Source organism: Benincasa hispida, chromosome 3 (genome assembly GCF_027475165.1).
Source record: "Benincasa hispida cultivar pf3 chromosome 3, pf3_genome.v1.1, whole genome shotgun sequence".
NCBI lineage: Eukaryota > Viridiplantae > Streptophyta > Magnoliopsida > Cucurbitales > Cucurbitaceae > Benincasa > Benincasa hispida.
In genome coordinates this window covers 73,018,737-73,033,519 of record NC_143480.1, presented here as the reverse complement: position 1 = coordinate 73,033,519, position 14,783 = coordinate 73,018,737, and the positions used below count along the sequence as shown (strand labels likewise).

At 34.9% G+C, this 14,783-nt stretch overlaps 1 protein-coding gene across 1 annotated transcript; it reads left to right on the top strand.

Moving 5' to 3' along the window:
* The first annotated feature begins 11,544 nt into the window (after nucleotides 1-11,544).
* LOC120074299 (Eukaryotic aspartyl protease family protein) lies at nucleotides 11,545-14,081 on the top strand. Its single transcript, XM_039027385.2, has 3 exons — nucleotides 11,545-12,355; nucleotides 12,935-13,453; nucleotides 13,670-14,081. The coding sequence occupies exons 1-3, from the start codon at nucleotides 11,735-11,737 to the stop codon at nucleotides 13,892-13,894; spliced, it is 1,365 nt and encodes a 454-aa protein (XP_038883313.2). The 5' UTR covers nucleotides 11,545-11,734; the 3' UTR covers nucleotides 13,895-14,081.
* Nucleotides 14,082-14,783: the final 702 nt, after the last annotated feature.

The window sequence follows — 14,783 nt, the reverse complement described above, 5'->3', positions numbered from 1 at the left end:
GACACTCCCTCTGAAGAGGACTAACGAGAAAAAACGGTTGATCCTCAAGAAAGGTGACATCCATAGACACAGAGTATTTTCGAGACGAGGGATGATAACACTTGTACCCACGTTGATGGAGAGGATACCCAACAAAGACACATTTCTCGGCACGAGGAGTGAATTTTGTACGATTGGGACCATGGGTATGGACAAAGACAACACATCCAAACCGCAGAGGTACGTCAGGAATTAACCGAGTGTTGGGATATAATTCTTTGAAACATTCAAGAGGAGTATGGAAGGACAAGACACGGGAAGGCATGCGGTTGATAAAGTGGGTTGCAATGAGGATAGTATCGCCCCACAAATAGAAAGGAAGAGAGGTAGATATCATAAGGGAACGGGTGATTCCTTTTGCTGGGGAGTATAGGCACACGAGCTTTGATGGATGATTCCTTTAGATACCAGGAAGTCCCGGAATGAGTTATTAATGAATTCACGCCTGTTGTCACTCCGTAAAATGGTAATTTTTGTGTTGAATTGGGTTTCGACGGTCGCATAAAATTGTTGGAAAACGGAGGTCACCTTAGACTTATCGATCAAAAGGAAGATCCAGGTCAATCTGGTGTGATCGTCAATAAAGGTGACGAACCACCGTTTACCTGTAGAGGTAGTGGTAGGTGAGGGACCTCAGACATCACTATGGATAAGACTGAATGGTTTGGACGGCTTGTAAGGTTGAGAGTGAAACGAAACACGACTCTGTTTAGCCCGGATACACACATCACACTGTAAGGATGACATATTAATATTATGAAATAAATGCAGAAAAAGGTACTTCATATATTGAAAACTAGGATGTCTTAGACGGTAATGCCATAACATAAAATTAGTTTCAACAACAGAGAAATTCAAAGAAACAAAACTAGTCCTATAACCATCCTTAAAGGAAGTTTCATCAGTTAGGAAATAGAGCCCCCTATCATGCTGAGCAATACCAATCGTCGTCTCCAAGCCCAGATCCTGAAATAAAATAATGTCGGGTGAGAAAACAGTTTGACAGTTCAAGTCCCTTGTAATTTTACTAACAGATAGTAAGTTATACGAAATTTTAGGAACATGCAGCACATCACGCAATATCAAACCATCAAACGGAGATAGATGTCCTTTCTCTGCTATGGGGGCAAATGAGCCATCGGCGATTCTAATTTTTTCATTGCCGGCACTCGGGTGATATGAGATAAAATGATCAGAAGACTCGGTCAGATGGTCTGTTGCTCCAGAATCCACAATTTAAGGTTGTTTACCATTAATGCTAATAAAACCAAAAGACTGAGTCGTACCTGAGTGTGCAATTGCACTGACCCCAACAACACTTAAGTTACTCTGACTGTCAACTTGAGGCGGAGTCAAAGTCTTGTCATTTTTCGAGTCGCTGGCCAGAGCACGTCCAGAATCAGTCTTGTTCTGTGACTGATGTCATTTGTAATTTTGAGGTTTCCCATGAAGCTTTCAACACTGGTCTTTCGTGTGCCATGGTTTTTTGCAGTGCTCACAGATAGGTGGAGGTTTCTTGTCACTATCTGATCCAAATGACTTGGTGGCAAAAGCTGCAGCCTCAGTAGACATAACAACTGAAATATTCATGGGCTTAGACCTATCTTCTTCGAGGCGTATTTCAGAGCACACCTCCCTCAGTGATGGTGTAGGGCGTTAACCCAAAATGCTGCTGCGAACACCGTCATATTTTGGATTTAACCCTGCCAGAAAACCGTACACTCGATTAGCTTCCTTAAGTTTGGAATATTACGTTCCATCATATGTACATCTCCAGACAATCTCACGGCATAAGTCCATTTCTTGCCTAACAAGGACAATTTGTTGAAGTATGACGTGACGTCCATAGCTCCTTGCTTACATTCATGAATTTGTTTGTGTAAGGTATATATGTGGAATGCATTCTGCTTCTGCGAATACAACTGCTGTACTACATCCCAGATCTCTTTGGCAGTCGCCGTATAAAGTAATGGTCTGCCAATTTGAGGTTCCATGCTACTCACCAGAACTGATTGTAGAAATTAATCTTCTGCTCTCCAAAGACGCTCATGAGGACTACCGGGTTCAAGTTTGGCTATCTCCCCAGTTAGATAGCTAAATTTCTATCTTCCTTCCAGAGCCATTCGTATGGATTGAGACCATGAAAAATAATTTTTGCCATTAAACTTTTCTCCAATTATAATCCCTGCAGAGTGTTCTATTGATCCAGATAATAAATTTGTAGCAGGTAAAGAATGGAAAGAGTTTACCAGGTTCTCAAAGCTTAGCTGTAAATTTGACGATTCCGGTTGAACCATTTTTGAGTTTGTACCAAGAACTGACCCAAATTCAGCGAGCTGTTGCTAGAGGAAAACAAACCTGCTTTTAATCTCATCAGAACATGCCCCGGTCAGACCGGTCGGATAGTTCGCTAGAAAAACAACTGGACTGACGTCAATGCAGTCAGAGAAGACCGACTGTCCTACCCCGGAGGTTGCTGGTCAGAAAATGTCGTCGATTGGTTGCGCAACCCGGTGTGGTCGACTGCCCTAGGGTTTGAAGTCGCTGCTGGAAGTTCATCCAAAGTCGCGGTGGTTGGGAGCTCTCGTCTGGGTTGTGCGAAAAATTCTGGGAGATCGACTGACCTGTTGTGCTCGAAGGTTCCCGACCGATCGATAGGTCTGATCGTCGTCAATGGATCTGAATAGTCACTGAACACCGTCTGGGCTACGACTGAACCTGGACAAACACCGAACAAGGATGGATCTGTTCGCCGACCACTATCTACACTTGAGATGTCGGCTGGTCTCCGGTTGAAGGGTGGCTGGGCATCGCTCACATCTGGGCGAGACCCGATCTGTCTACCGACACTCATTTGTTGGAGGAGGCGAGGTAATGCAGTCTCTAGGTATTGTTGGATAGCTTCCTTAATCGTGTCAGCCATCTCAAAATTTGTCGTCGAAGGAGACTCATCAATGGTGGCTAGGGTTTCGTCCCCGTGCTTTGATACCATGATAAAAATAAAAATAGAAGAAGAGAAACACAAGACTGATTTACGTGGAAAACCCTAGGCCAGGGAGAAAAAAACCACGATTGAATCTTATTATTAAGTTACACTGAAATACAGAAAGACTGCTCAAATAAATAGACAGATAGGAAGCCCTAGGCCCATAAGTAAATTACAAATAAACCCCTAGGGAAAACAAACCCTTTTTCGACATCAACCATTGCTTTGAAGAGTCCATCGAGGCTTGTCAGAACCTTTTCTATCTTCGGGTATTATCAAAGAGCTCTTAAAGTTGTTCCAATTCCTTATTTCTCTGTCAAATAGAGGTGTGCGAGGGAGAAGATTCTAGTCATTTATGTGAATGTCCCAATTATCATTAATGGAGTTGTTCATGAGACTTGCAAGAGCATAAAGTCTAGGAAAGCTATTAATAAGAGGGCTTCTCTAATTCCATTTTCCTTTCCAAAAAGATATCGAAGCACCATTGTTCACCTTCCATATCATAATTTACCCAAACCAATCAAGGCATCTAATGATAGAGTGTCACGGGGCTTTTAAATTACTGAACTTGCCTTCAACGGGAATGTCAGTAACAAAAGATTGTTTGTATTTTGCAATTATAATATGCTTCCAAAGGATGAGCTCTTCAAAGCAGAAATGCCAGAGCCATTTATTAAGAAGGGCGTAGTTTGTATCAACAATGTTATTTATGCCTAAGCCACCTTTATTTTTTGGAGCAGTGTCGATTGACCAATGAACAAGGTGAGTAGAGTTTCTACTTGAGTCATCTTTCCAAAGATTGTATCTCCAAAGCTTTTCACTTGTTTTGTAGATACAGGGGCTTTGAAGACTGAGAGTAGGTAAGTTGGGAGACTGCTGAGGGTTGATTTAATGAGAGTGATTCTGCCCCATTTGGAGATTATGAGTATTTCCAGTTATCTAGCTTTCTCCTAATTCTCTCCACAATGACATCTAAAAAAGAAGTGGAAATAGGTTTACCACCGAGAGGAGCACCCAAATATTTCAAAAGGTAAGTGTTTTTTTATAATAGCCCACCTTCTGACCACTTCATCAATTCGGCTTGTGTCAATGTGATGCCCATAATAGAGAACTTATTAAGGTTGATCTTGAGACCTAAAGCAATTTCAAAGACTTTAATCACCTTAAGGAGATTATCCATATCAACATCATTGTCCTCAACAAAAGAAGGATGTCATTAGCAAAGAGGATATATATATGTCACATTGATCAGAGAAAATAACTCCTTTACTTAATCTTTGTTGCTCTAGATGTTGTATAAGTCTACTAAAATAGTCCATGGCAAGAACAAAAATAGAGAGGGAGAAAGGGTCTCCTTATGTGATACCTTTGTTTGGGATAATGTGACCTCTAGGCCTGCCATTAATCAACATAGAATAACTGACAGTTAAGAGACAACTATTGATCCATTTTCTCCATTTAGGATTAAAACCTTTTTTCATGAGCATATAGTCAATGAACCTCCCGTCGATCTTGTCAAGAGATTTTTCAATGTCAAACTTGAACATAAAATCTTTGGTCTTTTTGCATTTCTAGAAATCAATAACTTCATTGGCTATAAGAATGATATTAGTGATTTGGCGACCTTGACAAAAGCCATTTGGTTTTCAAATACAGTCGTAGGCAAGGTGAGTTTGAGTCTCTCTGCAAGCACTTTGGCGAGAATTTTATACAAGAAGGTGGTAAGACTTATATGCCTGTAATTAGAAGTTAGAAGAGCTCTATCTTTCTTTGCAATTAAAGCAATATAAGTTTCATTAAGATTTTTATTTACTATACAATTCCTGAAAAATTCGTGGAACACTCCCATGATATCTTCTTTGAAAATGTTCCAGTACTTTTTGAAGAACTCAATAATAAATCCGTCAGGACCAGGAGCTTTATTAGCAGCAATAGAATTAAGCACAAAGTGTACCTCAAGTTCTGTGAAGGGGGCAATGAGTCTGTGGTTTTTGTTCATGAGAGATCACATTCCAATCAAGATTGTCAATATACCATGCATCAGAGTTTTTCCCAGCATAGATATCCTTAAAGTGTTGGATTAAGGCTTCCTTAATACTATTGTTGTTTGTGTAGCTAACACCATCTTTGTTGGTGATTTTTGCTATAAAATTTCTTCTTTGCCTGGAGCAGACCTTATGGAAAAGACAGTATTTTCATCTCCCTCTACAAGCCATTGTTTTTTACATCTTTGAGACCAATAAAGGTTTTCTTTGTCAATAGCCTTGCTGAGATTTGCTTTGAGAGAAATTCTTCTGTGATAATCAATATCAGATAAGTTATGTTTGGCTTCAAGTCGGTCAACAACTTCTATTTCTTTTATCCAACTCTATTTCTCGTCCTCATTAGTAATTTTTCATGTTCTACTCCAGTTTATGAAAGTATAAGCAAGTTGTTTCAATCTCCTAATGAAGGAGTATTCAGATATCTAGTTTGATGACTCTACCAAAATTTGATATTATTCTTGAAGCTCAGGTTATCCTACACATAGTTGTTTAATCTGAAAGGACAAGGGCCCCAAGTAAGATTTGAAGTCTCAAGGGCAATTGGGAAGTGGTTGGATGTAGTTTTAGCAAGTAACTTGGTATAATGAGGAAGGAATTTATCTTCCCAATTCTGTGAATATAAGAAACGCTCGAGTCTTGATAGGATAGGCCTAGTCCTAATATTTGTCCAAGTATATGTACCATTTGTCGGGGGGAAGTTGTCAATAAATGCATTGAATTTTTTCATACTATGTTTGGCTAGATTTGTGGAGGAGGTTTCATTTTGATCTCTGTTGACATTGAAATCACCACCAAGGATCCAAGGTGGAAGACATAGGTTTGCCAAAGCGAATAACTCATCCCAAATATTTTTTCTATCTTTTCTTTTAGTTGGGCCATATATAGCCGTTACCCACCAAGAGAAACCATCACTCAATTTAAATCTAGCAGATATGGAGTAAGTGCCTTGAATGTATTTAGAAATTTGATGTTTTAAGTCATCCCATAATAAAAGAATCCCCTCTGATCTACCAATGACATTAAGACAAATCCAATTGATGCTAATGAAGCTCCAAATAGACTTGATCAGAGATGTGTTAACAGACGATAATTAGTTCTAGTGAGAATAACAAATTTTGGGCAGTAGCTAGAAATAGTGCATTTTATTAAGGCTCTTTTTGAGGGAGAGTGTTGCCTTCTAACGTTCCAAGTGATGATTTTCATGGGGAGATGCTATTCCCCTTAGCCTTTTGGCCTAAAAAGAAATCATCTAAATTACTATCTAAAAATCATTCGAACCTGCTATTGCATTTGCTGAAATAACCTGTAAGTTATTTGAGTGAAGCCATTCTTTCAATTCTTTTTTGAAGGATTTTCTTAGCGCTTTTGGATTTTCCTATTCTTTATCTTTCATAATAACTTCCAAGTTGCCTTTCACAATCTCAGATTGAGTAGGAGAATGGGGTCTATGCTTCTGGTTGTAATTATGATATGGGCTAGAGACTTTTGCATCTGATTCCGAGGAGATGTAACCCAAGTCCACAAAAAGTTCAAAATCTGGTTTGTTTGGCCCAGGGACATTATTCCCTTTAACTTCAAATTTTTCCAAGTAGTTGGCCTGATTTAGCGAACAAATGGACTAATTTTGTTGTTGGGCTTTCTACACGATAGATCAGTCTTTCCTTTTTCTTTTAAATCTTTCTTTTTGGGCTTGGTGGGCTAGTAATTCAAATTGGCCTGGTGGGAGCATAAGATGAGTTATAATAATATAAGTTTTGATTCTTGGGTAAGGGAAAATGACATTTCTCTTAACATTTAAACTGAAGTGACTAATGTCAGATTCATCATCCCAAATTTTCTTTCCCTTGTCTATTTCGTTCATCTTTTCTTTCCCTTTCGACTATTCAACTTATTTAAAAATATTTTTTTCACGGTCAATACTTAGATTGCCTTAGGTTTCGACATAAAATCTAGTTTGCATTTGGTAGTAATTGAATTATTTGTAACCGGACAATGTTCATTTTGTTGAGGAGAGTAAGAAATGTTGCACGAAAGTTGTACTGTTCATTCTTCGTGTCGAATTCATTGAAACTCGCAACCGCCTCCTTCATGTAGAAACCATGGACACTTGAATCATGCTTGACAAACCACTTCCCAGACGCCTGAGTAACTGGATGCACAATAAAACAATTACCTTTGTTATTAAAGATGGCTATGGCTGTTGGGATGAAACCTGTGAAGTTCCTTTTGATCTTGATATGGGCTTCCATAATATCAACTTTTTTCCAAGTATCCTTTGATATAAGAAACCACCACATGCATCTCCAATCTAGGTGAAAGTATGTAAATTCCAAGCATGCAAAGGGATATCCCTAAAAATTGTCCAGCCTCCAGAGCTTGGGATGAGATTAGGGGTAGAATGCAGAGTGGGGGACCATTTTTCATATTTGACATATTACTTATCCACAGCAACCCAACCTTGATGATAGCATTCAAAATCTAGCCTGATCTTTGTCATTTGGGAAGAGGATTGCTTTATCAACATGAAAAGGTCTATAGGATCGAATAGATCCTATTTGGTCTCTCAGATGAGCTATGATCTTTGTCCAGTCATCATGAAATAAGCGTCTATGAATGATGAAAGCATGCTCCCAATCAAAATCTTCTTCAGCTTCTTCTTTGATGAATTTTATGTTGTTCTTGTGTGGACTTTCTAAGTTTGAAAAGTCTGTGGATATATCAGTTGGACTGGCTAATGAGAGAGTTTTTGCATAAGTTCGCCTTGGGCTGTCATCATCTAAGGAGGAGTAAATGGTAGATTTGATGGATTTACTCGATTGACCTTGGAAATATGTTTTCTTTTTGTTTTTTTCCTCATGAAAGTTGAGCAAGGAGTAGAAAGTGGTCCAATTGCTTTTGTCAACACCCTCAGGGACGAGGATGTAGCATCTTCTGTCCCTATCATCAACATAGTAGATCTCTGCTATGTACCCATGTCTATTTGTAGTTTTCTCCACCTAGAAACAGTGATCTTTGTAGCGTTTCTCTATGAAGAAACGATTGGTTTTTGGTGTGGCAAGGAGGGCTTTGAAGATACTTTTAATTCATCCAAGTGACTCAGGAAATAGTGGTAACAAGAAAGATTTGTTAGGCCCCACTTTAGTTAGGAGGATATAACTTCCTCTAGAATGTTTTTCTATGGAAAGGACAAATTCCTTCCGTTCAATATTGTAGGAGCGAGGTAAAAGTCTGATGAAAGCCATAGGGTCAGATCAATGAAAGCAGGGGAAAATTTAGGTGTGAAGAAATGAAGGGGGTGATGGAAATAAAAGAAAAGTGGAGAGGAAAGGTTAGTGAAGGGATTGAATAAGGGAGGTGAGGAATTGAAGTCAGTTGGCTGCTGGTTGGTGGTGAAAGTGGTGGGACAGAGTTGAGAGAAAAGATTACTGTAGACTCTCATCTCACTCATTTTAAAAGGTATGAGTTTTATTTTAATTTGGTCTCTGGGTTTCTAAGTTTTACATTTTTAATTTTAATTTTTCATTAAATATTCACTTCCAATCATTGATGTCAGTGTCTCCTAATTGATTTAAAATAATTATCAAGTGAAAATTTAAATTTAATTTAAACTTGATGAAAGTTAGTGAAACTTAATTAATCATAATTATATTAATTATTTTAAATTTATTAACATACATTAACACTAAATATAGAAAATGAGTATTTAGTAAAAAATTGACTTGAAAAGTGAAAATCCTAAAATCTAGGGACTAATTGAAACAAAACTCAAATGTCAAGGGTAAAATTATAACATTTTGAAACCTAGAGACTAAACTGAAGCCAAACTCAAAACATAAGAATTAAATGTGTAACATTTTGAAATCTATGGATCAAATAGAAACTAGATGTAAAATGTAGAGACCAAAAGGGTATTTTGTTACGAAAATGATTGTGACCAAATAGAGTAAGATCACAACCAAAGTAGATTGAGAATAATAATAATGAAGAAGAGGAAGAGAGAGAATAAATAGATTGAAAATAATAATAATGAAGAATAACACACAATAATTTTACATACAAAACCCTTAAATAAATTAGGGTCAAAACCACGGTCCAGGATGGAAGAATTTTACTATACAAAATAGGAGTTATAAACTTTCTTGGAGTACCAGACTCTCTTGCTAGAAGAAACAGTCTCTATTTTATCTCGTTCACTTGTTGGAGATTTTGAAATTGTTTGGCAACCATAGATCCCCACCTATTTATAGCCCAAAGAAACTTAGTCATCAACCAAATCTATTGGCTTTGAATCGTCAATGTGAAGGATCCGAGACTCTAATTTGTCATTGATCAAGGTAAAAGATTTAAGGGCCACAAATTAGTCCGGAAAAAAGTGTAAGATCTCATAGCATAAAATTGTCTTATAATAAGGATTTTTCTCCATAATTATCCAACATATTTTTCGCTTGTTATAAACAACCTTACTTTGACACTTAACAAGCCAATGGGGCGGGGTAATAGGATGCGTCCATTGATGAAACTGTAACACGTGGCAAAACGTAAGAGGTTCATAACAAATAATAGAAAAAAAAATTAAAAGGGGAAAGAATTGAAGGAACTAAAACAACGATGAATAGTGTGATTAAATACTAAAAAACACAAAATAAAGATTACAAGTTAATATCTATAATTGCCATTTTTTACTTTCTGAAAAAGGATATAATTACCCAATTAAGAAATCAACATTAACGTAAACTCATGTATCATTTCCTTTTCTAAAAAAATGATTTTAGACTAAAAAAAACACACTGAAAATTAAATACAAAGGAAGAGCGTAAGAAAAAACATTCCACCTGTTTTTTTTTGTTTTCTTTTCTAATTTGAAAATTTATTATTATTGTTGTTTTTTTTTTTTCTTTTTTTTTTCTTTTTATAATTTTTTTTTACATCTATTGAATGTTTTTGGAGTAAAACTTGCTCAATATGATACTTCTTTTTTGCATATTTAAATGGAAGACAGTTCCATACGTAATGCATGATATTAATTAATTTAAGAAGGTCGTTTGAGATTTTTGAAAGAAAAATGAAGGAAAAAACATTATTATGGTAAATACTCCAATCTTGTAGGGTAGTGATGATAAAAAAATAAGGCAAATATCATTTTATACCTCTGAACTTTGGAAGTTATATCTATTTAAACCCCGAACTAATAATTGTATTGATTTAAACTTTGTACTTTTTGTTGTATCAATTTAAATCTCAAACTAATAATTGTATCAATTAAGACCTTGAACTTTCATAAATATATCAATTTAAACCTTAAACTTTTATGAGAATATCAATTTAAACCTTAAATTTAATACACTTATATAAGTTCAAGATTTAAATTGATACACTTAGGACATGTTTGGGGCAAAGATTATCCTAAGACTGCAATAACTACCTCTTACTACAGTAAATAATATTTTATATTCCCCAAATAACTATAGTCTAACGTTATTTCAAAACCCTTAATTGCTACGTTATTTATTATTTGCTACAGTTTTTACTATTTTATATTTATCATTTTTTTTATTTATTGCTACGGTGTTTATTATTTCCTTCTCAAACTAAAATAGTTTACACATAAAATACATACTATTATAACCCAAAGTAAAACAATCTATACCCCAAACACACACTTTATAACCCAACTATAATAATCTATGACTATAATAACCATCCCAAATGCCCCCTTAATAGTTTGGGATTTAAATTGACTCACTCATGAAAGTTCATGGTTTAATTGATGCAATTATTAGTTTAGGGTTTAAATTGATATAACCTCCAAACTTCGGGGTATAAATTGAAATTTTCCATAAAAAATAATAATATGAAATTAACAACTTAAACTACAAAATTTATCATTCAACTTTGAGTATTATCCTTTAGTTTTTAGAATTAAAAAAAAGTTAAGTTACTTCTCTTGAATTTTAATTACTATACTTATCCCCTTAGAAAAAGTTGTTATAATAAAAGTAATTATAATTCAAGAGAAGTAATTAAAAGTATTTGATGGGAGAGAGCACACAAAGTAAGTAAAAATAATTGCATATATACTTTAACCATGAAGCTCGATAATCCATCATTATGCACATACTTATACAAAATCTAATTCGTTAATCATATTTATATTTGTCCATTCATTTCTAAAATTTATCTAATTTGTTGTCAAATTATAATACCTAATCCAAAAATCATGGAGTTAAAAGTGGATTAAAAAAAAAAAAAAAAGAAATTTGCTCAAGAAGTGTGTTGAATTATCTCTCCTAAAGAAGAGGATGATTTTTAGTAGAAATCAAAGTGTGTGGAGAGACTTGCAATAATTTTCACCATTATTTTATCACATCAAAGTTTTGTTGTAATGTTCAAATCAAATAATAATAATCACTCTTCTATTCCTTTAATTTTCTCACCAACCTATACCAATTAAAAGACTTTCCCCAAGTTAGCTGTGTTGTTACTCTACATTATTCCTCTCAATTCCAAAGTTGGTTTGCCTATCCTTTCTAAATTTCTCTCTCTACTCTCTTTCCTTATTCTTCATATTTCAACTCCCCAATATCTTCATTATTCTCTTGTTTTGAACAAGGCTTCAAGAACTTATTTCCTTTACTTTTAGTATATTTTGTTCTTTGTATCTACCATGACGGTCTCGTTACATTCATATCGATGTCTGATTCTCTTGGTTATTGTATTGATTACAACGTTATTTATTGATACGTTGGCTTTGAGTAGGCGGGCTCTACAAAAATCGAATGAGTTGCCAAGTAATGGTTTTAAGGTGAAGCTTAACCATGTGGATCATGTGAAGAATTTGACAAGATTCGAGCGGCTGCGAAGAGGGGTGGCGCGTGGAAAGAATCGATTGCATAGACTAAATGCTATGGTGTTGGCCGCCAATGCTGCGGTGGGTGAGCAAGTGCAGGCACCGGTGGTTGCGGGTAATGGTGAGTTTCTGATGAAGTTGGCCATCGGAACTCCGCCCAAAAGCTTCTCAGCGATCATGGATACTGGCAGTGATCTGATTTGGACCCAATGCAAGCCTTGTCAGCAGTGTTTTGATCAAGCAACACCTATTTTTGATCCCAAAGCATCTTCTTCTTTCTCTAAGATTTCTTGCTCCAGCGAGCTCTGTGGAGCTCTCCCGACGTCGACATGCAGCAGCGACGGTTGCGAGTATTTGTACACGTATGGAGATTCTTCCTCCACACAAGGTGTTTTGGCTCTTGAGACCTTCACGTTTGGAGATTCAAGTGATGATCAGGTATTTTCCCCTACAAAAGAAAGATAAGTCAGTATACACGTCATTCGATAATTATTTGATTTTTAAAAATTAAATTTATCAATATTATTTTAATCTATAAATTTCTTTGTTTTTCTTAATTATTTTACTTTCGATTAATGTCTTAAAAAATTAAACAAAATTTGCAAATTATAAAAAATATTTTGAATTTTGTTTTTTTTTAAAAAAAAAATGTGAGAATCATAATATGAAATTTAGGAAAAAATTTAAACACAATTTCAAAAATAAAAAATAAAAAATACATTCGTTAGGAAACAAATTTAATATATGTTTTTGAAATCTCAATCTCATTTTATCCCCTAAATTTTGATTGTTTTTTTTTTTTTTTTGTTCATTTTAGTCTAGAACTTATTAAATATGCATTTAGAATAAAGACTTGAAAATACAAGTGATTATGAACAAATACAATCGTTAATAATAAGTGAATGTAATACATATAAACTTAATTTCTAAAAACTAATAACTAAAAACTAAACTATCATCAAATGAAATTTAAATTATAATACATTTAATTTTTTTTAATACATATTCTTAATCCAGGTCTCGATCACTGGACTCGGGTTCGGATGCGGAGATGATAATGAAGGAGATGGGTTCAGCCAAGGCGCGGGGTTGGTGGGGCTCGGGCGAGGACCCTTATCGTTGGTTTCTCAACTAAAAGAACAAAAGTTTGCTTATTGTTTAACTGCCATTGATGATTCAAAACCTAGCTCACTTTTGTTGGGATCTCTAGCAAATATTAAACCTAAAACAACAAAAGATGAAATGAAAACAACCCCATTGATCAGAAATCCTTCTCAGCCATCTTTTTACTATCTTTCTCTCCAAGGAATCTCAGTTGGTAGCACTCAATTATCAATACCAAAGACCACTTTTGAGCTCCATGATGATGGAAGTGGAGGAGTAATCATAGACTCAGGCACAACAATCACTTACATTGAAAACACAGCTTTCACTCTACTCAAAAATGAGTTCATTGCTCAAATGAATCTTCCCGTCGATGACTCCGGTACCGGTGGCCTCGACCTTTGCTTTAACCTACCAGCCGAGGCAACTCAGGTATGTTTATTTGAAATGTTTTAAGTTAATGGATTATAGTATTATAATATGTTTGAAAGTGATTTTGACATGGTTAAAATCATTATTATCATGTTTAATTTTCTCAAGACTAATTTGATATTGAATGATTAAAAGTATTTTTGAAGGGATTTTAATAATTTTAGAATCACTACTAAACAAGTCGTTGATCATTTTGTTTATGTTTTCTTAACAAAGGTGGAGGTTCCGAAGTTGACGTTCCATTTCGAGGGTGCAGATTTGGAGCTTCCCGGGGAGAACTACATGATCGGCGATTCGAGGACGGGATTGATATGCTTAGCCATTGGGAGTTCTAGAGGAATGTCCATTTTTGGAAATCTTCAGCAACAAAACTTTATGGTAGTTCATGATCTTCAGGAAGAAACCCTATCGTTTTTGCCCACTCAGTGTGATAGTATATGAAAAAGAAAAAAAACTTTGAAAGGAGTTTGTTTAATTAAAATGGAGTGAAATGAAGGAAGAATATACAAATTTGGAGTGAAATGATATAAGGTTGTTGATTAAACTAAAGAATTAATATTGTTTTTCATGGATGTATAGATCGTTCTTGTTTATGTTATTAATCGAAGCGATTCAATTTGTATGATTATTAGTATTATTGTTTGGAATCAGTTTTTAAGTTTTGAATTTTGTATAGGAAGACTCGACACATTTGAATTTTAAGTCAAATTTCAATAACAACATGGACATTGTTTTGTTAAATTCAAATGTTAAAAAAAAAAAAAAAAAAAAACAAGTTTTTATTTTTCTTAATTAAGAAAATAGTTAAATTTTTTTAGCCCAATTCCATTTTTTAAACTACCCTTTTTAGTCGCTTTCTTCTTCCTACTCTATTCATTGCAACCCCAAATCTAAAACTAACTTTTTTTTCTTTTGGTATTCAAAGACTTAGATTTTAAAAATAATTTTAAAGAATAGATATGATATAACAAGAAACCTATAAAGTGAAAATGTAAGGTTCTCTTTGATAACTATTTCGTATTTAGTTTTTGGCTTTTGAAAATTATGTCTATTTCCTCTCTATTTTCTTAACAATGTTTTGCATTTTTCTCAAGTATAATTGCTGAATTCTTAACCAAATTTTAAAAACAAAAACAAATTTTTAAGAGCTATTTTCTTAGTTTTCAAAATTTGGCTTGATTTTTTTAAAGTTTTAAACCATTGGTAAAAAGTTGATAACAAAGAAATAAATTTAGAGATTGAAATAGTGTTTATAGGCTTAATTTTCAAAAACTAAAACTAAAAACAAAATGTTCACCCAAAGGTGCCTAAGTGTTTGAAAAGTTGAATA